Source organism: Chlorocebus sabaeus, chromosome 11 (assembly GCF_047675955.1).
Source record: "Chlorocebus sabaeus isolate Y175 chromosome 11, mChlSab1.0.hap1, whole genome shotgun sequence".
Classification (NCBI taxonomy): domain Eukaryota; kingdom Metazoa; phylum Chordata; class Mammalia; order Primates; family Cercopithecidae; genus Chlorocebus; species Chlorocebus sabaeus.
The window spans coordinates 42,918,671-42,945,677 of record NC_132914.1 but is presented as its reverse complement, the minus strand read 5'-3'; the positions used below and the strand labels follow the sequence as shown (position 1 = coordinate 42,945,677).

Below are 27,007 nucleotides of genomic sequence, written 5' to 3'. Positions count from 1 at the left end.
TTGCAAACAGGGACAATTTGGATTCCTCTTTTCCTAAGTGAATAACCTGTATTTCTTTCTCTTACTGGACTACTATGACCAGAACTTCCAACACTATGTTGAATGGGAGTGGTGAGACAGGGTATCCTTGTCTTGTGCTGGTTTTCAAAGGGAATGCTTCCAGTTTTTGCCCATTCAGTATGACATTAGCTGTGTGTTTGTCATAAACAGCTCTTATTGGGAAATGTTCCATAAATACCTAGTTTATTGAGAATTTTTAGCATGAAGGGCTGTTGAATTTTGTTGAAGGTGTTTTCTGTATCTATTGAGATAATCATGTGGTTTTTGTCATTGGTTCTGTTTATGTGATGGATTACGTTTATTGATTTGCATATGTTGAACAAGCCTTGCATCCCAGGGATGAAGCCAACTTGATTATGGTGGATAAGCTTTTTGATGTGCTGCTGGATTTGGCTTGCCAGTATTTTATTGAGGATTTTTGCATTGATGTTCATCAGGGATATTGGTCTAAAATTCTCTTTTTTTGGTTGTGTCTCTGCCAGGCTTTGGTATCAGGATGATGTCGGCTGCATAAAATGAGTTAGGGAGGATTCCCTCTTCTTCTATTGATTGGAATAGTTTCAGAAGAAATGGTACCAGCTCCTCTTTGTTCCTCTGGTAGAATTCGGCTGTGAATCCGTCTGGTCCTGGACTTTTTTTGTTGTTAGGCTATTAATTATTGTCTCAATTTCAAAGCCTGTTATTGGTCTATTCAGAGATTCAATTTCTTCCTGGTTTAGTCTTGGGAGAGTGTTTGTGTCCAGGAATTTATTCATTTCTTCTAGATTTTCTAGTTTATTTACACAGAGGCTTTTATAGTATTCTCGGATGGTACTTTGTATTTCTGTGGGATTGGTGGTGATATCCCCTTTATCATTTTTTTATTGCATCTATTTGATTCTTCTCTCTTTTCTTATTAGTCTTGCTAGAGGTCTATCAATTTTGTTGATCTTTTCAAAAAATCAGCTCCTGGATTCACTGATTTTTTAAAGGGTTTTTTGTGTCTCTATCTCTTTCAGTTCTGCTCTGATCTTAGTTATTTCTTGCCTTCTGCTAGCTTTTGAATTTGTTTGCTCTTGCTTCTCTAGTTCTTTTGTGATGTTAGGATGTCGATTTTAGATCTTTCCTGCTTTCTCTTGTGGGCATTTAGTGCTATAAATTTCCCTCTACACACTGCTTTAAATGTGTCCCAGAGATTCTGGTACATTGTGTCTTTGTTCTCACTGGTTTCAAAGAACATCTTTATTTCTGCCTTCATTTGTTATTTATCCAGTAGTCATTCAGGAGCAAGTTGGTCAGTTTCCATGTAGTTGAGCAGTTTTGAGTAAGTTTCTTAATCCTGAGTTCTAATTTGATTGCACTGTGCTCTGAGAGACTGTTTGTGGTGATTTCTGTTCTTTTACATTTGCTGAGGAGTGCTTACTTCCAATTAAGTGGTCAATTTTAAAATAAGTGCGATGTGGTGCTGAGAAGAATGTATATTCTGTTGATTTAGGGTGGAGAGTTCTGTAGATGTCTATTAGGTCTGCTTGTTGCAGAGCTGAGTTCAGATCCTGGATATCCTTGTTAACCTTCTGTCTCATTGATCTAATATTGACAGTGGGGTGTTAAAGTCTCCCATTATTATTGTGTGGGAGTCTAAGTCGCTTTATAGGTCTGTAAGGACTGGCTTTATGAACCTCGGTGCTCCTGTGTTGGGTGCATATATATTTAGGATAGTTAGCTCTTCTTGCTGAATTGATCCCTTTACCATTACGTAATGGCCTATTTTGTCTTTCTTTTCATCTTTGTTGGTTTAAAGTCTGTTTTATCAGAGACTAGGATTGCAATCCCTGCTTTTTTTTTGCTTTCCATTTGCTTGATAGATCTTCCTCCATCCCTTATTTTGGGCCTACATGCATCTTTGCAAGTGAGATGGGTCTCCTGATATCAGCACATTGATGGGTCTTGACTGTTTATCAAATTTGCCAGTCTGTGTCTTTTAATTGGAGCATTTAGCCCATTTACATTTAAGGTTAATATTGTTATGTGTGAATTTAATACTGTCATTATGACATTCGCTGGTTATTTTGCCCATTAATTAATGCAGTTTCTTCATAGCATCGATGGTCTTTCCAATTTGGCATGTTTTTGCAGTGGCTAGTACTGGTTGTTCATATTTAGTGCTTCCTTCAGGAGCTCTTGTAAGGCAGGTCTGGTGGTGACAAAATCTCAGCATTTGCTTGTCTGTAAAGGATTTTATTTCTCCTTCACTTATGAAGCTTAGTTTGGCTGGATAGGAAATTCTGAGTTGAAAATTCTTTTCTTTAAGAATGTTGAATATTGGCCCCCACTCTTTTCTGGCTGTAGGGTTTCTGCCAAGAGATGCGCTGTTAGTTTGATGGGCTTCCTTTTGTGGGTAACTCAACCTTTCTCTCTGGCTGCCCTTAACACTTTTTCCTTCATTTCAACCTTGGTGAATCTGAAAATTATGTGTCTTGAGGTTGCTCTTCTCGAGGAGTATCTTTGTGGCGTTCTCTGTATTTCCTGAATTTGAATGTTGGCCTGCCTTGCTAGTTGGGGAATTTCTCCTGGATAACATCCTGAAGAGTATTTTCCAACTTGGTTCCATTCTCTCCATCACGTTCAGGTATACCTGTCAAGCGTAGATTTGGTCTTTTCACATAGACCCATCTTTCTTGGAGGCTTTGTTTCTAAAACTCTTTTTCATCTAACCTTGTTTTCTTGTTTTATTTCGTTAATTTGATCTTCAATCACTGATACCCTTTCTTCCACCTTATCGAATCAGCTATTGAAGCTTGAGCATGCGTCACAAAGTTCTCATGCCATGGTTTTCAGCTCCATCAGGTCATTTAAGGTTTTCTCTACACAGTTTATTCTAGTTAGTCATTTGTCTCACTTTTTTCCAAGGTTTTTAGCTTCCTTGCGATGGGTTAGAACATTATCTTTTAGCTCACAGAAGTTTGTTATTACCGACCTTCTGAAGCCTACTTCTGTCAACTCGTCAAAGTCATTCTCCTTCCAACTTTGTTCTGTTGCTGGTGAGGCGCTGCAATCCTTTGGAGGAGAAGAGGCGCTCTGGTTTTTAGAATTTTCAGCTTTTCTGCTCTGGTTTCTCCCCATCTTTGTGGTTTTATCTACCTTTGGTCTTTGATGTTGGTGACTTACAGCTGGGGTTTTGGTGTAGATGACCTTTTTGTTGATGCTGTTCCTTTCTGTTTGTTAGTTTTCCTTCTAACAGTCAGGTCCCTCAGCTGCAGGTCTGTTGGAGTTTGCTGGAGTTCCACTCCAGACCCCGTTTGCCTGGGTATCACCAGCAGAGGCTGCAGAACAGCAAATACTGCTGCCTGATCCTTCCTCTGGAAGCTTCGTCCCAGAGGGGCAGCCGCCTATGTGAGGTGTTTGTCGCCCCAACTGGTAGCTGTCTCCCAGTTAGGCTCCACGGGGGTCAGGGACCCACTTGAGGAGGCAGTCTGTCCATTCTCAGAGCTCAAACACCGTGCTGGGAGAACCACTGCTCTCTTCAGAGCTGTCAGACAGGGATGTTTAAGTCTGCAGAAGTTGTCTGCTGCCTTTTATTCAGCTATGCCCTGTCCACAGAGGTGGAGCCTAGAGGCATTAGGTCTTGTTGAGCTGCAGTTGGCTCCGCCCAGTTCGAGCTTCCTGGCCACTTTGTTTACCTACTAAAGCCTCAGCAATGGCGGATGCCCCTCCTCCAGCCAGGCTGCCACCTTGCAGATAGATCTGACTGCTATGCTAGCAGGAGGCAAGGTTCCGTGGGCGTGGGACCCACCAAGCCAGGCAGGGGAGAGAATCACTTTGTCTGCGGGTTGCTAAGACCTTGGGAAAAGTGCAGTATTTGGGTGGGGGGTGTCCCGTTCGTCCAGGTAATCTGTCACAGCTTCCCTTGGCTAGGAAAGGGAAATCCCCTGACCCCTTGCACTTCCCAGGTAAGGTGACGCCCCGCCCTGCTTCAGCTCCCCCTCCGTGGGCTGCACCCACTGTCCAACCAATTCCAATGAGATGAACAAGGTACCTCAGTTGGAAATGCAGAAATCACCGATCTTCTGCGTCGATCATGCTAGAGCTGCAGACCCGAGCCCTTCCTATTCAGCCATCTTGGCAACTCCCTTTTTAACTTTTTTTTTGAGAAGGAGTCTTGCTCTGTCACTCAGGCTGGAGCACAGTGGTGCAATCTCGGCTCCCTGCAACCTCCACCTCCTGGACTCAAGCAATTTGCCTGGCTTCAGTCTCCCAAGAAGCTGAGATTATAGGTGCACGCCTGGCTAATTTTTGTATTTTTAGTAAAGATGAGGTTTTGCCATGTTGGCCAGGCTGATCTCAAACTCCTGACCTCAGGTGATCTGCCGCCTTGGCCTCCCAAAGTGCTGGGATTACAAGCATGAGCCACCGCTCCTGGCCTTCAATTTTTTTTTAATGTTTTTGAAATTTATTATAGTATATGTTTTAAAGTAAGACTTTAATGTTTACTGTCCCCCCAAATTGCTAACAAGTATTCCATTACCATTTATTGCATAATCTCCAGTAGTCTGATGGATTTATAATGCCTCTTTTCTGACATATTACATTTTTATTGCTATCAAGGGCTATTTCTAGGCTTCATGTGCTATTCTTGAATCTGGCTGTTCTTGAGCCAATTAAAACTCACACTAAATTATTACTTCACTAATATGATTCCATCAATAAGCCCAAAACTAACTTAATAAGTACTGATATTTTACCAAAAATGTGTTTCTATCTAGAATCATTCATTTAATCATTCATTCAGATTCTTTACAACTTTCAATAGTTTTTATGTTTTCTTTGATAGTTCCTATTATCTTTTTGTTAAGGGTATTCCTAGACATTTTATTTATTTTTTTTGCGATGGAGTCTTGCTCTGTCACCCAGTCGAGTGCAGTGGCATGATTTTTGCTCATTGCAACCTCCGTCTTCTGGGTTCAAGTGATTCTCGTGCCTCAGCCTCCCGAGTAGCTGGGACTACAGGTGTGTGCCACCACACCTGGCTAAGTTTTGTATTTATAGTAGTGACAAAGTTTCATCATGTTGGCCAGGCTGGTTTTGACTCCTGACCTCAGGTGATCTGCCCGCCTCAGCCTCCCAAAGTGCTGGGATTAGAGGCGTGAGCCACCGCCCCCAGCCAACATTTTGATTGTTGCTGTTGGAAAATTTTAGAATTCTTAATGCTTTCCATTTGGTCTTCACCAGAAACTGGAAAATCCGGAATCACTGATTTAAACAGATGAGGTGAAAAGAACTAGAAGAACCACTGTGAACAGATAAGGTATCTTGAACCTTGGGAGGTGCTCATGTGGCGGCTAAAATAGTTCTCTGGAAACATCTGTCTATCTGTCTCTCTCTCTGAGACCATACAGTTTCTAGGTTCAGCACTTAGTTTCCTCAACATTTAAAATTAGATATTAAAAAATCTGTTACATAATGAAAATATTTTTAATCATTCAAAACATTTTTGTGATAGAATTACCCAGAAAAAGACAGCACTTGCACAGAGGGTTATCCGTATACATTTTCCCCAGGCAGTAAAGGGAATACGTTCTTCTTCCTAATTACAAAAACAAAAAAGTTTAGTCAATCAAGGGATTACGGTAATAAAATTATTTTTCTCCTGACTGGCCAATAAATCTTAGACTTAATTTTAAAAAATTAGTTTGCAAGCATAGTCTCCTTACTCATAATTGCACTTTTTTGTTAATAATTTCAAAGTCATACATCACAAAACACGTGCAGTGTTCATTTTAATAAGTTTTTGGAACATGCAAGCATGAATAAACTGTTTATTGGCCATGACCCGAGCTCAGGAATCTGGGTGTCTGATGGTGCCACACTGCAAAGCTAAATTCTGGGCTTGTTTTAGGTTTTAGAAATCGCTGATGATAGCGCAGAGCCCAGGCAGGACAAAAAATTTACTAGATGTCTGTAATACTAGGTATCCACTATGTGTTTCTTGGTTGGGCTTTATATATTAATTTTGAATGATAAATTTTTAGAGGATTTCCATTTTATAGTTCATAAAAATATATTTAAGTTCTTAAGAGTAGAAATCAACCCTCTACATGATTTACCTGTATTGTAAGAGCAGCCTAATAATAGCTGCAAATACTTACAGAGTATTTAACTCTGTGCCACGCAGTATTCTAAGTAGCTTCCATACATTAACTCAATCCTTAGCTGCAATCATGAGGAAACAACTGTATTATTCCCATTCTATAGATGAGGTCACTGAGGCACAGAGAAGTTAACTAATTTGTCCAACATCACCCAACTAGTAAGTTGCTATGTTCAGACATGAACTCTGGCATCAGAGACTTCACTATCACCCTACAGGCCTCTCTAAACAAAGGGAGGGTATGTGGGCAACAAAAGTGAAATGAGGAACAACCATAAAGAAAAAGGGACCTTCACTTGCAATGTTTTAGCAAGCAACATTTCAAGGGAAATTTAACTTATAAGATGGCAATTTTAACTATAAAATTGGCAGGTTTAAATGACCAAATTATCTTTTCTTCAGTATTTTTCCCATGTTGCTGGTATTATAAGATTTTTTTAGTGCTCAAATGACTTCATAAACATCTAATTTTGTTTAAGTTTTGGCTTTCATTTCTGAATATACAATCTTTCAACAACATATGCTTTGACCCTGTCCTCTCTAGTAAACAGCAGGAACTATTCATAATGGGGATTCTTTGGAGCTTGTTACACTGTGAAAGACAAATGTCACTTTCTACTGGTAACTGAACCTCGTTTTTTTTCCATTTGTAAAAGGAAGAGATTGAACTGTTCCCTCTGGTTCCTTTTAGTGCCAACATTTTGTAAATCTGTGATTCAATTTATAAAACCTATAGTTGGGAACATTTTCAGACATTCTTGGTAAAAGTATTTTCTTTCCAAGAGCTATTCGTATTCAGAACCTACTGTTCTTATGCTGATGACTGCAAGTACAATCAGCTCAAAGTTTTCTGTGTTGATGGAAAAGAGCAAGAATGCAGATGACTTAAAAATCATCTTTCAGGGACTTCGGAATATTTACACGGACAGAATACAGTTTTTTATTTTTGGAGCAGTGGTAGCAGCAGCAAATCTACCTTTCCAATGACATAAAATACCTAGCACAGTACCTGAACAGAGTTGGACCTCACAAAATACTTTCCTTCTTCCTCCATCCTTTCTCCAACTTAAGGATAAAGGCTACAGTACTTTCTGCACATCCCAACCAGAAGGTGGAGCAGTGACTGAGGCTCACTGCAAGATAAAGGGGCAGCTGGTCTAGGATGAATAAGGGGCTGGAATAATGAAAGTACATGTGAAAAATTGAGAATCAACTATAAAAACCAATGCCTCTTTCCTTATATATCTATGTCACAGTAAAAATTATTTTTTTGTATTTTTACTGTTTTTATGAAAGAAGGGGCCCCATTTATCTCCGGTGGCTACTGTTCTAAGCAGTGCTTCTTCACCTTGGCTGCACATCAGAATCACCAAAGGAGCTTTAAAAAAATCCCTGTGCTCAGAATACCCCCAGGTTACCAAGTACCAGAGTATGTAGTGATGGAACTCAGGCATCAATATTTTTTAAGCTCCCCCAAGTGATTCTAATGTGCGGCCAAGGAGGAGAACCATAGCAGTAAGTAGATTAAACTGCACCTAAATATGACCCTCCTTACCTGAGTAATCTCATTTATCACTACGTGAGTACATCGTGCTTCATATTCTGGTCGGGCTTGTTCTTCCTGCTGTAACTCAACAGTATCCCATTCATACTCCAGTTCTGCCTGGCGTCGCTTCCAAAACTCCAAAAACAAGGTAACTAACAGAGAGACAGAACAGCTTGTGTGGATTTTCGATGATGATTGATGTTTCAGAAATCTGTACTGAATAACATTAATTATCTATTGTACTGGCCTGTTTTCACACTGCTATAAAGAACTACCTGGACTGGGTAATATATAAAGGAAAGCAGTTTAATTGACTTACAGTTCTGCATGGCTGGGGAGGCCTCAGGAAACTTACAATCATGGTGTAAGGCAAAGGGGAAGCAAAACACATCTTACATGGCAATAGGAGAGAGAGAGCAAGGCGGAAAGTGCCACAGCTTTAAACCATCAGATATCATGAGAACTCACTCACTATCATAAGAACAGGATGCGGGAAATCCACCCCCATGATCCAATCACCTCCTACCAGGCCCCTCCCGTGACACGTGGGGATTACAATTTGACATGAGATTTGGGTGGGGACGCAGAGCCAAACCATATGATCCATAATACTTCTGAATATGGCAAATCAAATCTAAATTATAGGAGATACTACTATTTAAAAGGGAAAAACATGATTTTAAAGAAAATGTTGGTAATTTACAACATTAGGAAATAGACTATAGATTCTGGGAAAGGCAATGTGATGGTCAGAAGACATGTGAGTAGGTCTGACACTGAAGCATATGTTCCCGCACCTTATTGCCAACTAAAACACAAAAAATGGTCACAGTTCCAAAGGAGCTCACGGTCCATCCTTAATCTGCTTTTCCCCACACCCTCCTTCTTGTACTCTCCTTTCCTTCCTAAGGGCCTAAAGGATAAGAGGATTTATATGGGATGTACCAAATACATTAATATTCACTCATACGGAAAACTGATGTTTTTCTCAATCTTATGTAAAGTATGACTAAAATAATTTTTTTAGGAATCAGAATTTTTAACTTTAAATACTAAATAAAACATTAAATGTTAATTGAAAAATGTAGTTTCAGGGTAAATACCCTATGCCCTTCTTTTAATCAGACTGCTAACCCTAAGTCTTTCCTATAAAGAAATTCTGTAATTACCACTCTTCTATTTACAAACATTCGTTGAGTGTCTACTATCAGCTGGGAATAGAGAAAACAAGACACAGTCCCTGCTTCAAGGAGCTCCTAGGCGTTTGGGAATTATACTGTCCTTGAAGTGATAGGTATAGTTGCTTATTAAGAGGGACGTGATAAAGGTAAGCACAGGTTGCTCTGGGCACATAGAGCCAGAATATTTAACTAGGTGTTTCCGGGAAAGCCATCCCAGAGGAGGGGACCACTGTGATGAGTCCTGAGATGCCTCAGAGCTGATTAGGTGAAAGCGGTGGTGGGTGGAACACTAAGGCCACCTGCGAGCTGCACATGCAAAGGCAAGGTGGCCAGAGAGCCAGGTACTTTCCCAAAACTGCAAATAATCTGGTAGTAAGCGAAATGTGTGATGGAGGTGGGGCAGCCAGGTAAGAGCTCTGCAGGGGCACATCACAAAGGGTTTGCTGTGCTTTGAAAGGAGTTTAGAGAGTTTAACGTACAGGTGGAGGAGCCTTTGAAGGTAGTCTAGAGTGAGACTAGGGGCAGGGAGACCTACTGGCAGGTACCTGATGTGGCAGGATCCCTGAGGGATGTTGAGCAGGTAGACAGATGAATGCTGGTATGACAGAAGGATGCTATCCAGGTTTCTGGCTCAGGCAATATCCTAAATTCTAGTGGCATTCCTTGGAAATAGGAAGTGTGTTAAGAAGGTCAAGTGTGTGGTTTGGTTATGATCAGATGCAATGCGTGTGGACTACTCAAGAAGAAATGTCCAGTAGACAGGTAAAAGTCTACAACGTAGGAGGAAGATCTGGGTTGAGCTGGACTTTCACTGTTTTAAGCGGCAACTGGGGCCATGAGAGAAGGAGATTATTAAATGAGGTGCAGGGTAATCACACCCTGGCTGCATGTAAGAAGGACCAGGGAGCTTTTACAGAATACCGAGCTCAGGTGCCACCCTGTAAATTATGACTTTTGGTCTGGAATGGGGCCTGAACACAGTTGCTTTGCTTTTTGTTTGTTTTGTTTTTAAGGTTTAATACGCAGTCAGGGTGGAGACTCACTGAAGTAGAGAGTGAAGAGAGCCAGAATGAACTCCTGCAGACCCTGCAGCGGGCAGCCGGAAATGCAGGAGGCAGTCTTGGGATGCACCTGTAAGGAGCAAGAATCCAACACCCCCCAATGGCAAAGACAACTGAACATGTTTAAAAGCACTTACTTCCTAGCAGTGTTTGTTTTGACTACTACTTTTCCAGTAAGTTAGAGTAGAAATAACCTGGATGTTGGAATCAGGATCAAACTGTTGACTGTTTTATACAGAGGGTGATGGCTACTGAGAAACAACCCAGACATTTGTGCTTCTGTACCTGCCCAAGGGGAAATGAAGTGAGTATTGGCTTCTTTGTCAATGGGATGGAAATCTAGAGGGCACCATGTTCTTTTGTGGACTGAGCTGTGACTGGGTGGTCTTGCTGCCCAGCTGAGCCATGCTGGTCTCAGGTGGCAGATTCTCCCCAAAGAGACCCTGTTGGGAGGAATGAGCCACCCATGAACCAACCCTCCTTAGGCTGCATATGAAGCAGTATAACATACACCACCCACTTACTAAAGCCCCCCAAGGTTCTGCATCTCCTTGATAAAACTCCCATATACCTCAATCAACAGAGGATCCTACTTTTTAATCTACCAAGAATCCTACCACCAGTATTGAATATGCCCCCACCCCTGAAGCTCCCTCCACTGTCTCCCTCTCTGTAACTATGAAATCATTCCAGTGGTCACGTGCATTCTCTCAGAAAGAGCACACTTTATTCCCTATGTCAACCCTTCTTCTGCCCTTCAAAATATTAATACATAGCACTCATGCATCCCGACCTGTATCTGCTTCAAGGTCTACTGTCTATCATACCCACTGAAATGTCACCTTCACATGTGCAGGGATTTGGTTTTCTTCATAGCAGAAGCACTGGGACATAGTAGGCACGTAATGAATGAATGCACTGAATGGACAAACTGAAGGAAACCAGCCAGAAACTGGAGGACCCCCCGACCTGGGGAATCATCCACACAGAGGTCCCAGCTGACTCCAACTGCTCACCTCTACACATAACCATCCACACTCCTTATTTCCTGCTACGCTAGTCTACTTGGGCCTTCAGTACCTCCTGCACAGATGTACCTTGATTTATCATGCTTTACGGATAGTGTTTTTATCTTCTTATGAATTGATGGTTTGTGGCAACCCCACGTTGAGCCTGTATCAATGCCATTTTTCCAACAACATGTACCCACTTTGTGTCACATTTTAGTAATTCTCACATTTCAAATTTTTCATTATCACTGTATCTTTTATAGTGGTCTGTGATAAGTGATCTTTGATGTTACTATTGTAATTGTTTTGGGGCAACATGAAGTGCACCTATATAAGATAGCAAAATTAACAAATGTGTGTGTTCTGACTATTCCACTGATTGGCTGCTCCCCCATCTCTCTGCCTCTCTATTCCTTGAGATGCAACAATAGTTGCATCTAACTGCTAACCCAACAATAGTTCCATCTGATGCCATAGTGAAATTAGGTCAATTAATAACCCTACAATGCCTTCAAGGTGTTCAAGTGAAACAAGACTCACACATCTCTCACTTTAAGTGAAAACTAGAAATTATTAAGTTTAGTGAGGAAGGCGTATCGAAAGCTAGGCCTCTTGTGTCAGTTTGCCAAGCTGTGAGTGCAAAGGAAAAGTTCTTGAGGGATATGAAAAGTGCTACTCCAGTGAACACACAAATGATAAAAAAGTGAAACTACCTTATTGCTGATAAGGAGAGAGTTTTAATGATCTGGATAGAAGACCAAACCAGCCACAATATTCCCTTCAACCACAGCCTAATTCAGAGCAAGGTCGGAACTCTCTTCCATTCTGTGAAGGCTGAGAGAGGTGAGGAAGCTGCAGAAGAAAAGTTTGAAGCTAGCAGAGGCTGGCTCATGAGGTTTAAGGAAAGAAATCATCTCCATAGCATAGAAGTGCAAGGTGAAGTAGCAAGTGCTAACATGCAAGCAGAACAAGTTATCCAGAAGATCTAGCTAAGATCCTTGATGAAGGTGGCTACACAACAGACTTTCAAGGTAGATGAAATAGCCTCCCACTGAAGAAGATGTCATCTGGGACTTTCACAGCTAGAGAAGTCAATGCCTGGCTTCAGAACTTCCAACGACAGGCTCACTCTCTCGTTAGGGGCTAACGCAGCTGGTGACTTCATGTTGAAGCCAATGCTCATAGATCATTCCAAAAACCCTAGGGCCTCTAAGAATTATGTGAAATCTACTCTGCCTGTACTCTAAATGGAACAATAGAGCCTAGATGACAGCACATCTGTTTATAACATGGTGTGCTGAATTATTTCAAGCCCATTGTTCACAAAAAATTACTTTTAAAAAAATTACTGCTCATTGGCAATGTATCCACTCACCCAAGAACTCTGATGGAGATGTACAGAGATTAATATTGCTTTCATGGCTATGAACACAGCATTCATTCTGCAGCCCATAGATCAAGGAGTCATTTCAACTTTCATATTTTATTATTTAAGAAATACATTTAGTAAGGCTACAGTTGCCATAGATAGTAATTATTTGGCTAGACATTGGCAAAATAAACAGAAATCTTCTGGAAAAGATTCACCATTCTAGATGCCATTTAAGAGCATTCATAATTCATGGGAGGAGGTCAAGATGTCAACATTAACAGGAGTTTAGGAGAAGTTGATTCTAACCCTCATGGATGATTTTGAGAAGTTCAAAACTTCAGTGGAGGAAGTCATTGCAGATGTGGTAGAAAGAGCAAGAGGAACTAGAAATGGAGTCTGAAGATGTGACTGAACTGCTATAGTCTCATGATCAGACTTGAAGGAATGAGAAGTTGCTTTTTATGGATCTGCAAAGAAAGTGGTTTCCTGAGATGGAATCTACTCCTGGGAAGATGTTATCGTTACTGAAATGACAACAAAGGATTTAGAAAATTATACAAACTTAGTTGATAAAGCTGCAGCAGGGTTTGAGAGGATTGACTCCAATTTTCAAAGAAGTTCTACTATGGGTAAAATACTACCATATAGCATCACATGCTAGATAACTCTTTTGTGAAAAAAGAGTGCACTAATGTGGCAAACTTTATTGTTGTCTTATTTTAAGAAATTGGCATAGCCACCTAAACCTTCAGCAACCACCCTGCTAATCAGGGAGCAGCCATCAACACCGAGGCAAGACGCTCCCCCAGCAAAAAGATGAACATTCTCTAAAGGCTCAGATGATTGTCAGCATTTTAGTAATAAAGTATTTTTAAAGTATGTACATTTTTTGACAATGCTATGCACACTCACTAGACTACAGTATGGTATAACCATAACTTTGATATGCACTGAGAAACAAAAAATTTGGTGGCTCCCTTTACTGTGATATTCACCTTCTTGTGGTGGTCTGGAACCTAACCCACAGTATCTCTGAGGTATTCCTGTACCCAGCAACAGGCCAGGATAACCCCAGATGGAGAATATACCATGAAGCATTGAGAGTTTACTGGTGAGATCAAGCTTGAGCACCCTGACTGTGGGGAGGGGTGCAGGGTCAACAGCTGAAGGAATTATCATGTGTACTCTTCTACCTTACAGACTGCAAACATACTCTTCCAGCAGAACCATTTTTTAAGGATGCTGTGACTAAGCACATTAAAATCTTGTTGCACTTTGACACTTACAGGCATAAATGAAAAACTGGTACTTATAAGCCTGTTAAAATTAGGCTGGAAGACTGGTGGTTTCTTATTTCTGCGCTAGAAGAAGGGTCTGCACCTGTGTCACATGAGGTAGAACCAATGAGACTAAACTGACAGTTTCTAACCCATTCTTATTTTTTTTTCACAGCATCAAACAAAATAATGCAATTATATCAGTAAAAAACAAATTTCTGCATCTTTCTAAAAGCTTGCTGCAACTTCATTAATATACCTGTATTTTGTCTCAATCTAAAGACTAATAGCCAAATTATTGGCAGAACTCTTATTCTATGCTTGTCACTTTTTGTCTATGGGGCTTTAGATAATTGGCCCCTGAGTGTCATCTTTAGATAACTCACTCCCTGAGTGTCATCTTATTCATCTTTAAAACTGGAGTGTGATAGCCACTCATTTACTCAGTACCTATCTAGCATCTATCTCATATCTATCCAATATCAACTAGGAGATAATTCATGAACACATTCTTAACTTTTCTCGCAAAGAGCAACATAAGCAATTCTAGTCAGTGCTATAAGGGAAGAACAGTGGATGCCCTCTTCTCTCCTCCCTGAACTTGAACATATGCTTCTGTTTACCAAATTCTGAACTACAGGAAGCAGTTCTGCCTGGGAAGTGATAGGATTGCAATGCAAGCAAGACATAGCCTGGTGAGAAATAATGAGCTGTTAGCAAATCCTCAGCCTTGAAGGAAAACCCCTGGGAGTTGCAGCAATGGGAGAGTGTTTTAGTTCCTTATTTCACTCAGCCTCAGATTCTGCAGGGTCTATGGAAGGCACTGCTAACCTAATAGTCACCCAGTGTTTTGTAGTACTCCTGGGCCACATCAGTGCTGACTCACAATGCTGTGTGTCCCAGATTGAGGGCACCAGGTCCTGGGGTGACCGTGCATGACCACAGACAGAAATTTCTGTTCTGTATCTTTTGCTCTCTCCCCCTGCAATAAGACATCTGACAGAACTCCAGCAGGGAGCACTGCACTTCTGTTCTCTGGCAAACCAGAGGTGCTGATTAGACACAGTTAAAACTCTTACATCAATATATAATGAGAAAAGAGAAAGGTTGTCTGGAACTTGGAGTTCAATAACAGCTCTTCCTCTTAATCAGGATATTATTATATCTAAACAAAATATGCATCAGATGAAGAAGATGTCCATATACCCAAAAAGATTTCAGAGCAGTAAAGTGTTAGTGATGTTATATCCTGCATTGTCTAAGGACAAGACACATTCTGGTAGATGGGAATGTTCTGGTTGCTCTAAGGGTTTCCTGCTGAAGGTCTAGGATGTTTTAACAGGCCTCGAAACTATTTAGGCCTCATAACCCACAGAGGCACAGGAGTTAGATTAACTCGCTCAGCCTTTATTGCAACTTTTTTTCTTTTAGATGGAGTCTCACTCTGACGCCCAGGCTGGAGTGCAGTAGTGATCTTGGCTCACTGTAACCTCTGTCTCCCGGATTCAAGAAATTCTCGTGCCTCAGCCTCCAGCTGGGATTACAGGTGTGCACCATCACACCTGTCTAATTTTTGTATTTTTAGTAGAGGCGGGGTTTCACCATGTTGGCCAGGCTGGTCTCAAACTCCTGACCTCAGTGATCCACCTGCCTCAGCCTCCCAAAGTGCTGAGATTGCAGGCCTGAGCCACCACACCCAGTCGTTTATTCCAACTTCCTAATTCAAAGGCTAGAAACTCTCTTGCAGCTAGGGTTCCAGATCTAATTTTTAAAAATGCCTGTCAGAAGCATCTGCATGTCACTTAGGTCAGAAACTGGGCTGAATGGAGTCAGGGTGGTGGTAGCAGGAGCTGCATTATTTTGCTGGTGTGGACCCAGCAGAAGCAGCACAGGTCTGAAAGTAACAGTCACAGCAGCTGTTTTCTGATCCCCAAGTGCAGCTAGTTAGACTTCCTGATTCCCCAGGTCCTTAGTGAGCCAGATGACTGGTGGTTTTCTGGAAATAACTAGGCCTGGTTTAGAACTCACCCCTCAAAGGTGAAAATTAAACATTGCAGTCATGCAGCCAAGAGTCTGATCCAGGGAGAATCAGGTATAAGTAGGCAAGATGCAACAAGGAAGGGAGTGGGCAGGATGCGTTTAGAACTTTTAACTTCAACCATGGGTTGGTGTTTAGGACTCTATGAATCAGTACGAACAGGTGGGCTGCCTTGTCCTAAAAGGATGGACATTTTTAAGGTAAGTATATGATTTATATTATATTGATTACAAAAGGTTTTCTACTCTCAACTTTTATGATTTCTAGGGAGCAGAAAAATACTCTAAGTGCCATATGCATCTGGGCACAAAAGAGATGCTACAGGAACATAATGGTGGTGATATGAATAACTTCATATGAGGCTGTAGCCTGTTGGTTCTGCAATTTCAGAATTTCTGTTAAGTGGTTCACAGCAGTAGTTCTCAAAGCAGAAGTAACAAGGAAAGCCACACAAACCACTTAAAAAGTTTATCATATATATCCTTAAAGATATACATATGATGCTACAGGCAGTGCTGAAATACTTTCTGCGTTCTAAAATCAGATAAAATAAAATCAGCAGCTAATGTGTACGTCAGTTCTATAACCATGGTGTAGTTAATGATCAGAGAAGGGAAGGTTAGCTAGGAAATTTGAGGTTTGTCTTTCTAGTGTCAAAATTAACATTTTTTTGTTTTATTTCAAATGTCTTCTTTAACTGGGGCTATCAGCATCCATTAGTATATGGAGTTCAGTAGATGTGTTAGTATGTTATACATTATGATTCAACGCTGAGAGTACAGTTAATAGTTAAAAGTGCTGACCCACGTGTTCAGTACCTAAAGCTCTTACTGAGGAGGGGCGGAGGGTAGGTGGGGGGCGTATTACAGTGCAGGAGCACAGAGGATCTTAATACATAAATTCAATCTTTATTCTTTTATGTGTCAAATATTAGCCAGAGTTTGGTCTCCAGCCAAAACACGCTAAATGGCCAAATGCCAGTGTAACTGATTGGGACGTCTGGTCACCTTACAGTGCACTTTATCCGTTGAGTGGCAACGAGTGTCTCTAAAAAGTGAGCAAAATAATCGGATTGTCCGTTCTGTGACCCATTTGGTAATTCTTCATAGGCACAATCACTACCAAAGAGAAATACTGCTGAGGACACTGTAAATAACTGATTCTGTGAGATACATACGTTGATGTGTCGTCCTTCAAGGAATAAGAAACTTGGTTCAGTTTTTTCCTCTTCCTTCCTATAACCTGAATTCTGCTGTTTCTCATATTTACACAATGAAATTGGAAATGCATCTAATGTTGAAAATGGATATTTTTCTTCTATGTTAGAACATTTAGATCAATTAAACATTTAAAGTTGGCATTTAAAGAAAATGATAACTGCCTCATTGTATTAATGATGCTATCCCGAAGTAAATAATATAGTGTTAAAGTTACCATATGGGAATTAGATCCTGTAGAATTATCTGTTCTAGTTAGTAAGTAGAGTTTCTTATTATTATACAAGTAGCAGATACTCATTAAATATCTGCTCACACAGAAGTGTATGAGGAAGAAAGCTCACCCATAATCACTGTGTTGCTGCCTCCTCCTGACCTCCACTCCCATAAAAGTTAGGTTGTATCACACTGTGAGGGCTGTTGCAATAATAGCTTTCAACAAATCATGCCTCCTACATCCAAACCACTGGGTAGTACTCCCACCGCTCCACATTGATGCTGGTTTGGCCATATGACTTACTTTGGCTGATGGGACATTAGCTAACTTGGTGCAACAATAGGCTTAAAAATGCATATGCTCTGAAGTTTGTCCTCTCTTCTCTTTGGAACCCTGACACCAAGAATCCTGGGCTAGCCTATTTGAAGATGAGACACCATGCAGAGTAGAGAAACCTTCCCAGCTGAGCCCCACAGACCAAACGAGGTTTCTAGTTGCAAGATTGTCTATCCCAGTGGAGCTGCCAGCTTACTAGAGTCAGCTGAGCCAGCCCGTGTCTAAAGAACCTCTCAGCTGACCCAGAGAAAGATGAGAAATAATAAATATGAGAAATAAGGTTTGTTGTTTTAAGCTGATATATTTTCATGCAGATTTTAATATAGTAAAAGCTAACTGATACAATGTCCTCAGTTATAAATGGAATTCTAGGGGAGTCGAAGCCTGGGCAATACAAGGTCCTAAAATTGGGTTACTTTGATAGCCTACATAAAACTGTATAATACTATCAAATAGAGTGCATGAAAAAAAAAATAATAACTTACCCCATACTCCCATAAATACTGCAAAGACCAGGGTTCCAAAACTGTCAAAGATGCACAATTTCTGGAAAATATAAATGACATAGAAATGAGTCATATCCTCCACTTATTAGGATTCAGTAAATATGAAATGCTTTGTCTATTCTACAGTCTTTAAGTTCTTTTCAAAGCTGATGCCTAGTTTAACAATCATCTATGATCATACTCATTCAATGTATCTACTACATACTTATAGTGAAATTTGATTCTTTTAAAAGCAAACAATCTTTGCTGTATTAACCAGTGTATTTTCCAATGAAACTTTGCATATCCCAAAAAGGAAATAGATAGAGTTCCTAGAATTCCACTGAGTTGAAAGCCTCTATTGGGCTTGAATAACAGCCTCTTATGAGCTGTTATAATGGATCTGAGGAAGTAGTATGGCTGTACGAATACAATGACCCCTAAGCAACTTTTAGATTTATGATTTGTATCTTATCATCATCCCAACCTGGTCAGAGGGTTAGTTTCAGAATTCATGTTTTTCCTGTTAAGAGACATACAAAGCTGAGGTTTATCTCGAGGTGGCTCTCCTCCAGGAGAGCTCTGTTTTCTTAAACCCAATGATAGCTTTTCTACCATCACTGACAGATGCTTCTACTGGAATAAAGGATGCACACGTGCTTTTGCTAACATTACAGTGAATACAATGATCATGAATGATCATAACATATCTGGCCAAAGAAGGCTTTATTCACTAGTTCTGCTAAGTTTTATCTCTTTGCTAGTATATAAGTAGCCTATCTCCCTCTATGAGTTCCTGGAAAATATTTTAATTAGTTACTAATTTTTCATTAATGAGCAATTTTACATTTCCTAAAAAAATACTATAAAGATAATGGAAAAAGTGACAAGCATATTATATTTACTTTATGACAGATCATATAAAAGGACAGGGACTGGGTAGAAAAAGAAGCTATAGGTTAAAAAAAAAAAAAAAGCCTTTTCAAATGTTAAAGAAGACTCAAAGCTGCTTTGAAGTAGAAAGTCTACTTTGTTTTAGGTGATTTTTTTGGGTTGCTCTTTATACTCAAATAAAGTGGATAAACCTTCATCTACGTAAAAACATTACTTTTGTTATTTTCATAAAAGAATAGCTACATTCTCATCCATCTGATTTTCAAGGCCCCCTCAATCATCCACACTGATTGTGATGAGAAAAAGCAAGCATAATCCTTAATTGTCTGTCATCCAATTATTCTTCTACAAAACCTCAAGGAAGACAGAATAAATGCATGCCTGCTCTGGGGAACAATACTTTCCACCTACTCCTTTAGTCCAGGGATTCCACAGACCACATATTTCAAATCTTTTACCTTTGACTCTCATGGAACCATCTTCTCCAAGTTAATTTTAAATGCTATGCCTTATCCTTTATTGTAAAACTCTAAGAAAGGTCCCATAAAAAACAGTTCTGCAATGGCAGCAAAAGCCAAAATTGACAAATGGGATCTCATCAAACTAAAGAGCTTCTGCACAGCAAAAGAAACTACCATCAGAGTGAGCAGGCAACCTACAGAATGGGAGAAAATTTTTGCAATCTACTCATCTGACAAAGGGCTAATATCCAGAACCTACAAACAACTCAAACAAATTTACAAGAAAAAAACAAACAACCCCATCCAAAAGTGGGCAAAGGATATGAACAGACATTTCTCAAAAGAAGACATTCATACAGCCAACAGACACATGAAAAAATGCTCATCATCACTGGCCATCAGAGAAATGCAAATCAAAACCACAATGAGATACCATCTCACACCAGTTAGAATGGCGATCATTCAAAAGTCAGGAAACAACAGGTGCTGGAGAGGATGTGGAGAAATAGGAACACTTTTACACTGTTGGTGGGATTGTAAACTAGTTCAACCATTATGGAAAACAGTATGGCGATTCCTCAAGGATCTAGAACTAGATGTACCATATGACCCAGCCATCCCACTACTGGGTATATACCCAAAGGATTATAAATTATGCTGCTATAAGGACACATGCACACGTATGTTTATTGCAGCACTATTCACAATAGCAAAGACTTGGAATCAACCCAAATGTCCATCAGTGACAGATTGGATTAAGAAAATGTGGCACATATACACCATGGAATACTATGCAGCCATAAAAAAGGATGAGTTTGTGTCCTTTGTAGGGACATGGATGCAGCTGGAAACCATCATTCTTAGCAAACTATCACAAGAACAGAAAACCAAACACCGCATGTTCTCACTCGTAGGTGGGAACTGAAAAATGAGATCACTTGGACTCGGGAAGGGGAACATCATACACCGGGGCCTATCATGGGGAGGGGGGAGGGGGGAGGGATTGCATTGGGAGTTATACCTGATGTAAATGACGAGTTGATGGGTGCAGCACACCAACATGGCACAAGTATACATATGTAGCAAACCTGCACGTTGTGCACATGTACCCTACAACTTGAAGTTTAATAATAATAAATAAATTAAAAAAAAAAAAAAACAGTTCTGCATGTTGTAATGCTATTATTGAAGATTCTGTCCAATGCTACTTCCATTTAGGAATCAAGGCAATCTTCTAAGTATTTGACAATACTCTACTTGCCTTGACACTTCTGCTCACCTACTCCAAAAAGAAAATCCCATCTGTGAAAGCTCTACTCTTTTGAGAAAACGTCAATGGAAACACTTCTGTCAGTGCTAGAGGGAAAAATGGGAGCATTACGAAAGAGGAAGTGTACTGCCAATGTCAAGATCACTCCAGCTGCCTTGCTGAAGGTGAGGGACATGCCTAGCACTCCTATGCGGGAATTAGGCCTGAATGAAGTTAGTATTTTTGCCACATGTGTGAGAATCCTGGACCCTTGAGAAAGAATAAGATAGCTGACTTCTTTGCTCTGTGTTCCATGAACTATGTGGAAGCAGGAAGTAAGGGAAAAAGGAAGCAAGGAGCTTACTTGGTAAGAAGCCTAGCTTAGCTTGCTAGGCAGGATGGCACAGAGAGGGCAAGATAGCTGTGCTGAGAGCAGTCTGAATCAGCATATTGCTTTACTCACATAGAGCAGGAAAGAAAAGAAAGAGCTGCATATGTAGGCATGATGATTTTAAGCAGAGAAACCAATTAGAATCTTGGGGGGAAAATGACAATTTGTTATGCTTTCTTCCTGGAAAGAAGCAAAGTCAAAATTTTATAACTAAATGTGTTTTTATGAAAAAATATTAGAACTTACCATGTTTCCCCTTTATCCTACCAGCTAGAAAGCTAAGAATCTTATTTAATAATAATAAAAAAAAAGTATGAATCCTTATTATTTGCATAATTGCTTCCTGATTTCTTTGGTCCTGATTTTATATTTCTATTTTTAATTTGCTAAAAGGTAAGCATATCTGTAAATTAGTACTCTCTTTCCAAAAGAAAGACATATAAATACATAAATATATGAAGGAAAAAACAATTCACAAACAGAAAAGCCAGAAAAAGTGCTCTTTTTCTTTTTCAAACTCTTTTTTTTTCCATTTCGTCCTCTTACTTGTATTATGTTTCCTTCCCTTTGTAAAACATTCTGACAAGACTCAAGGGATCCTTGAGGAAACTGGAATAGAATTAAAGATTCATTTTTTTTTTTTCAAAACAATAAAAAAATGCACACGGGGCATATTTGAAAGTCATGTGCTTAAGGATGGGTAGTTGGAGCGAGGTGGGTGTGGGGAGTGTGAAGGAGAGAACTTCTTAAAGAAAATGAAACTTCCACTTGCATCTTTGTAGATGACAATCTGCCTCTGGTATTATCATTGGCATCTGCCTTAAAGCCAGTACTTCGGGATGCAGTTAACTAGTGCCCTTTAGCCTATGAGTCAGCATCACTGGAAGCAGCTTCCTTCTTACTAGCTTCAAGTCTTTTACTCTATGTGATCTACAACACATATTTATAGTCTAGAGTTTGTGTTGGTTTGGAAGAGGGGGCTTAATTTCTAAATTAAGTATAAAAATCCATCTGTTGACAACACCCTGCAATCAGCTTAACTAAGTAGTGAAACAATTTTTCAAACATAGAGCTGGATCTGAGTAAAGTGCCTGCAATGTCAGCTGGCAAAGAATATGGTAATGATGAGAAATGCAGATTTGTTATAAATTTCTGACTCTGCAGTTACTAGGTGGGTGACTTTGGGTAGATTATTTGATATCCCACATCCCCAGTATTTTACACTGTAAAATGGAGATAATGCCTGTTCCACCTATCTCACAGGGTTGTTGTGTATGTTAAAAGTGGTAAGTATAAAAACTATGCAAAGTATGATATAGAAAGTGGCATCAGTATAACAGTAATACATTCTGCTAAAATCTGACTTACATGGAGTAGGCTACAATGTTCTAGGGCCACTAATGATTCCTAAACTCTCATGGCAGAACAAGGGGATAGAGAGAAGATCATCAGAGGAAAGCGTAGGTCAGAATTGTAAGGAAAATGCTCTGAAGTAAGCTGACCATCTTTCTTTCTGTCCAGATTTCCAGCCTGCTTTCAGTAAGCTCCCTCCACTCTTGATGCTCGTCCTAAACCTCAGGACCATGTGCATGTATAAGGAGAGCCAGATGTGTTTTCTGGCAATGTTTTAAGACAAATACCTTCTATCACATATAAAACCTTTCTCATGCATAGTTATAGTCTAAGTCTGACCATCAGGGTGTTTACAATCTAAGCACAGTTTTGGCATATGTTGAAAGGGGGAAAACAGAAGTACAGATTTCAGGTTTCCACTTACTTGAATTAAGGAAAATACTTATAAAGGCTGAGTATCCCAAATCCAAAGCTTTTTGAGTACTGACATAATGTTCAAAGGAAATGCTCAAGACAGCATTTCAGATTTTGGATTTTTGGATTAGGGATGCTCAACCAGTAAGTCTAAGGCAAATATTCCAAAATCCAAAACACTTTGGATCCCAAGCATTTCAGATAACAAATACTCAACCTGTAGTAAATCTATTAAAAAGTATTTATAAGATAAAATGGGTTTGAGATTTCTGCTTTGATTACTTGAAATATTCAAATAGTTTAGATTCCACCATTATCTCACTGACACTCTATGAGATTTTATCTAAGGTCTTAAATCACAATTTTCTTATTTGTAAAAGAGGAATAAAGCATTGTATATTCATGTACAAAACATTTGAAAGGTTAGTTGAAAAATATCTGTCTGAATTCCTAAGAGGAAAAAAGATATAATATCTATGTTTTATCTAAATTATCATTAGAAAAAAAAAAATTTCATTAGGTGTAAATATTGAGAATAGCAAAATTACCTTTGAGGACTCGCAAGTAATATTGAGTTTCCAGAATGGACAAAGCCTATCACACTGAGGACACATTATGATCTTGCCACCAATATCAGGATGACAAACTTCTTTGCTAAAAAGAGAGAAATAAAACTTAAATTTTAAAAAATTTAATCAATTTAAGGGAGCATGATAAAATCCAATATCCATTCACAATAAGAAACAAAACTAAACCAGTCTTGTAAAACTAGAAACAGAAGTGAACTTCATTAACCCGATAAAGGCTTGTTACATAAAACTCATTAGAAATTATACTAAGTGGTAAAATGCTGAAAGTATTTCCTTTAGATCAGGAATAAAGCAAAAGATTCTTCTATCACTGTTTCTTTTCAGCTGGAGGTCTCTGCCAGCATCGTATGTCAAGTAAAATAAGGCCACAAGGATAAGCCAGGAAGAAAGAGAACTGTTATTACTAACAGATTACATGACTATCTATATGGATGACTCAATAGACCCTAAAGATAAATTATTAGAATTAATAAGTTGAGTAAAGGCCGGGTGCAGTGGCCCATGCCTGTAATCCCAGCACTTTGGGAGGCTGAGGTGGGTGGATCACCTGAGGTCAGGAGTTCAAGACCAGCCTGGCCAACATGGTGAAACCCTGTCTCTACTAAAAATATAAAAATCAGCACAGCATGGTGATGCATGCCTGTAATCCCAGCTACTTGAGAGGCTGAGGCAGGAGAATGGCTTGAACCCAGGAGGTGGAGGTTGCAGTGAGCTGAGATCATGCCACTGCACTCCAGCCTGGGTGACAGAGTGAAATTCTGTCTCAAAAAACAAAGCAAAAATAAGTTGAGTAAAATTTGCTGGATGCAAAATCAATATACAAAATACAGGGACACAAAAAGGAATTATGTCCCCATACACCTGTAATTATTAGGAAATAATTCTTAAAAAATACCATTTTAATAGTATAAAAAATATAAAGTGTTCAGGAATAAATCTAATTCAAAATATGTTAAGATTTATAGGGAGAAAATAGAATTTTTCTGAAATGCATTAAAGAAGGCCTACACTATCATATTCACAATCTGAATAATCAATTTGTAACAATCAATTTGTAATTTGTAATAATCAACGTTTATAATTTGTAATAATCAATATTTAAAGATATTAGTTCTCTCCCATTTAAGCTATAAATTCACTGGAAGGGCAGAGACTCAGAACAGTCAAAATACTTCTGAAGACAAAGGCATTATGGGAGAGGTTAAGAAAAACTGACCAACAGAAGAAAATAAAGAGGTCAGAAACAGATCTCTTGCCTATATAAAAACTGATACATACCAGAGCTGGCCAAGCAAATTAGTAAAGTGAGAACTGACATTTCAATAAAACGGGTCTGGTACAACAGGATATCCGTATGAATAAACATAAAATTGAACCCCTAATGGTATTTTATATACATCAATCCAGGTAGAAAATGAGAATGCCAACGTGCCAAACTTACTAGGAAAAAAAAAATCTAGATAACCTCAGAGTAAGGAGAATCTCATAAACAAGAAACCAAAAAGCATAAACCACAAAGAAAAATATTGATACATTCAAGATATTTTCAAAGAATGTAATTAAAAAAATAACATTAAAGGGAGAAAAATATAAGCCACAAATTGGTAAAAGTTTTGCAGACAGAAAAATGACAAACGATTTTTGTCAGAGTATTTAAAGAACTCCTATAAATTAATACAAAAAACAAAACAAAACAAAAACAAAAACAAAAAAACAACCCAAGTAACAATGCATGCTGCTCCCTCTAGGAGAAGCCATTCAGATAGGCTAGGTTTGTATGTGACGAGGACTGGGGTTGTGCAGTTAGGTGGTCTTGCAAATAACTAAGGAAAAACAAATAGGAATGGGAAGTTTTCCTGGAATAGCTGAGTAAAGATCTTGGAAAACTCTCTCCCTCTATAAAAGCAATGAGAACACAGGCAAAAATTGTCAAAATCAGCCTTTGCTGAACTCTGGAAATTAACCAACTGCTGGATGTCATCTGAGGAGCATTTATTTGAGGAAAACTGGCTAAATCTCTATAAGGATAAGGCCTGCGGCATTTTAATCTGACTGATTCCCATCCCCATCATCCTAGCTTCGTGGTAGCCTTAAAAACCAACAGGCTTGTAACTACAGAAGTTGTGAAAAACAGCAGCCTAGCAGCCACTGAAGGGGGAAGAAGTAGTCTAAAGCTACCCAAAAAAACCCATCCTCAGAGAAGTCTTACTATCTGACCTGTCTAGCAGCTCCCCTGAGAAGCTCCATGCTCAGGATTTTTCATTCTTTTTTTTTTCTTTTTTATTATACTTTAAGTTCTGGGGTACATGTGCACAACGTACAGGTTTATTACATATATATACATGAGCTATGTTGGTGTACTGCACCCACTAACTCGTCATTGACATTAGGTATTTCTCCTAATGCTATCCCTCCCCGCTCCCCTGACCCCACAACAGGCCCCGGTGTGTGATGTTCCCCTTCCTGTGTCCAAATGTTCTCACTGTTCAGTTCCCACCTATGAAGAGAACATGAGGTGTTTCGTTTTCTGTTCTACAAAGGACATGAATTCATCCCTTTTTTATGGCTGCATAGTATTCCATGGTGTATATGGGCCACATTTTCTTAATCCAGTCTGTCTCTGATGGACATTTGGGTTGGTTCCAAGTCTTTGCTATTGTGAATAGTGCCACAATAAACATACGTGTGCATGTGTCTTTATAGCAGCATGATTTATAATCCTTTGGGTATATACCCAGTAATGGGATGGCTGGGTCAAATGGTATTTCCAGTTCTAGATCCTTGAGGAATCGCCACACTGTCTTCCACAATGGTTGAACTAGTTTACAGTCCCACCAACAGTGTAAAAGTGTTCCTGTTTCTCCACATCCTCTCCAGCACCTGTTGTTTCCTGACTTTTTAATGATCGCCATTCTAACTCGTGTGAGATGGTATCTCATGGTGGTTTTGATCTGCATTTCTCTGATGGCTAGTGATGATGAGCATTTTTTCATGTGTCTGCTGGCTGCATAAATGTCTTCTTTTGAGAAGTGTCTGTTCATATCCTTTGCCCACTTTTTGATGGGCTTGTTTTTTTCTTGTAAATTTGTTTGAGTTCTTCGTAGGTTCTGGATATTAGCCCTTTGTCAGATGAGTAGATTGCAAAAATTTTCTCCCATTCTGTAGGTTGCCTGTTCACTCTGATGGTAGTTTCTTTTGCTGTGCAAAAGCTCTTTAGTTTAATTAGATCCCATTTGTCAATTTTGGCTTTTGTTGCCATTGCTTTTGGTGTTTTAGACATGAAGTCCTTGCCCATGCCTATGTACTGAATGGTACTATCTAGGTTTTCTTCTAGGGTTTTTATGGTTTTAGGTCTAACATTTAAGTCTCTAATCCATCTTGAATTAATTTTTGTATAAGGTGTAAGGAAGGGATCCAGTTTCAGCTTTCTACTTATGGCTAGCCAGTTTTCCCAGTACCATTTATTAAATAGTGAATCCTTTCCCCATTTCTTGTTTTTGTCAGGTTTGTCAAAGATCTGTTCTGTTCCATTGGTCTATATCTCTGTTTTGGTACCAGTACCATGCTGTTTTGGTTACTGTAGCCTTGTAGTATAGTTTGAAGTCAGGTAGCGTGATGCTTCCAGCTTTGTTCTTTTGGCTTAGGGCTGTTTTGGCAATGCGGGCTCTTTTTTGGTTCCATATGAACTTTAAAGCAGTTTTTTCCAATTCTGTGAAGAAAGTCATTGG

At 39.4% G+C, this 27,007-nt stretch overlaps 1 protein-coding gene across 4 annotated transcripts in view; it reads right to left on the bottom strand.

The window, feature by feature from the left end:
* The window catches only part of ANO6 (anoctamin 6), a 213,592-nt gene that overhangs the window by 36,897 nt on the left and 149,688 nt on the right, over window positions 1–27,007 (bottom strand). For all 4 annotated transcript variants that reach the window (XM_008002952.3, XM_008002954.3, XM_073020644.1 and 1 more), the window contains 4 exons: window positions 23,238–23,343; window positions 17,928–17,988; window positions 7,743–7,885; window positions 5,546–5,623 (listed from right to left, as the gene is read on the bottom strand). In XM_008002952.3, the coding sequence (XP_008001143.1) occupies window positions 5,546–5,623; window positions 7,743–7,885; window positions 17,928–17,988; window positions 23,238–23,343 (388 nt within the window). The remainder of the gene's footprint in view (window positions 1–5,545; window positions 5,624–7,742; window positions 7,886–17,927; window positions 17,989–23,237; window positions 23,344–27,007) is intronic.